Here is a 1,979-nt window from a genome sequence, read left to right as displayed (position 1 = left end):
TATATATATATATATATGAAAGAGAGAAGGAACCGTTGAAAGCGTTCTCGACCGACGGTCTATCCGTATAGCGTGAAGAAAAAACGATATTATAAATCGCACGCGATTCAGAATAATAGAGTTGTCCGCAGAAACGTAGATCGCGTTTGCTTAATTCTTCGATGGAGGAGGAGTTTCTTCCTTTCTCCGAGCGCGCGATACCAACCGTAGATAAATACGCGATACGAGATATATTTTCCACGATTATTCTCTCCTCGCTAATAAGAATCGCGATGTTAACGACGCGTCCCCGCTCGGTTGGGACGAAGAAGCAAAATACGCGAGAATTTATCGATCGAAACGTATACGCGAAAGGTATAAGCCGATCGCGTATTACGCGTCCACGTAAGTGGAAAATTCGAACGAGAGTCGCGCGATATACATCTAGAGCGTTTCGTAGATATATATCTACCATTACGCGAGAAACTTGTTTCGTTCGAGACGGGAAATCGATACGCGCGGACTCGTCTCGATTGCGTCCTAGGTCGCTCGCCACATTAAACTTCTCTAAACGGCACGCGAAAACAAAACAACAGAGACCGGGATGGTCCTAACCTGTTGCGAAAATTATTATATTTCGAAACATTGTATTCCGCGTGTCTCTGTTATCGATCGTGAAGTGGATGGAATTTTTCTTTTTCTTCTTTCAGATCGTTCTCAACTCGATGCACAGATATCAACCGAGGATACATTTAGTACGGTGTCGACAAACGGACGACAACAATCTTCGCATAACCGAGCTTCAGAAGGAGGAGCACAAGACGTTCGTATTCCCCGAGGCGATTTTCACCGCGGTGACTGCCTACCAGAATCAATTGGTGAGTGCACGCGCACGCGCGCATGCGCCCTCGAGTCGGGCGAGAACGAGACGGAGAGAAAAATAAATGGAACAAGCGCGATTTACCGATCGTACCGTTCCAGATAACCAAGTTGAAGATCGACAGTAACCCGTTCGCCAAAGGTTTTCGAGACTCGTCCAGGCTGACGGATTTCGATCGGTAGGTATATCGTACTTTATATATCCCGTATATTACGCGATAGAGAAGAAACTCGCTACTAGGTACTACTTACGTAACCCCGTACGGGCGATCCAACGCCGGTGGATCGATTGGTTTCGCCGCGTATTTCGTGCACCGAGGTGGCGAGCGAAGCGATCATTACGCGCCATTATAACGTCGCCACCTTAATCATCGTGCCGGCCGAATTATCGACCGATCTCTTAGATCTCTCTCTCTTTTTCTTTCTCTCTCTCTCTCTTTCGTTAAAAGTGGAAATTTATACGTACGACGCTAAACGTCGAAGAGGAGGGAGAGAAAGAAAGAGAAAGAAAGAGAGGCGCGTTTGATCTCGTGAACAAGCATTGCACGCGTGGACGCTCGATTCCGAGTTTATCCGCGATCATCTATCTACGCGAACGACGACGCACCTGCCACCTCGCTCTCTCCATTCCGAGCGTTTACGCGGATATACACGCGTGACAGAAAAGAACTTTTTCTTTTTTTTCTTTTTTTCTTTATTTATTTACTTATTTTTTTTCCATCGTGTAAAAGGATTATCGCCGCCTATATACAAAGCGACAAAGTAAAAGAGTTGCGATAAACTCGCGTTTACCATTAATCTTGGCAGATGGTAACGCCGTCTCCGCGTTATCGGACGTTACGTTCGTTGGTGAACGAACCATCATCTCGATTAATCGCAATTCCCTCGCCCTCTCGCTCCCTCCTCCCCCTCTCTATTCATCGCGCACGCTTTCGAATTCGCTCACGAATCATCGATCCGTCCTTCGTTTCGATTATTCGCTCGAAGTTTCGCGCGAATACGTTACGCGCGTAAGCGTAACTTACTTGCTCACTTGCTTACTACCACTTAGGTGGAATCGATAAAGTCGCACCGTGCCGTCTGCCAACAACACCTGCTTGCCTTCTTCTTCTTTTTCTTCT

At 46.6% G+C, this 1,979-nt stretch overlaps 1 protein-coding gene across 1 annotated transcript in view; it reads left to right on the top strand.

Moving 5' to 3' along the window:
- Positions 1–659: 659 nt before the first annotated feature.
- The window catches only part of LOC102675019 (T-box protein H15-like), a gene marked incomplete at its 3' end in the record, with an annotated part of 6,550 nt that continues 5,230 nt past the window's right edge, over positions 660–1,979 (top strand). The window contains exons 1-2 of the mRNA XM_006621135.2: positions 660–857; positions 961–1,037. Of these exons, the coding sequence (XP_006621198.2) occupies positions 663–857; positions 961–1,037 (272 nt within the window). The remainder of the gene's footprint in view (positions 858–960; positions 1,038–1,979) is intronic.

Source organism: Apis dorsata, unplaced genomic scaffold, assembly GCF_000469605.1.
Source record: "Apis dorsata unplaced genomic scaffold, Apis dorsata 1.3 scaffold_586, whole genome shotgun sequence".
NCBI lineage: Eukaryota > Metazoa > Arthropoda > Insecta > Hymenoptera > Apidae > Apis > Apis dorsata.
Note: the sequence above shows the minus strand (reverse complement) of the source record. Positions and strands in the feature narration are given on the sequence as shown.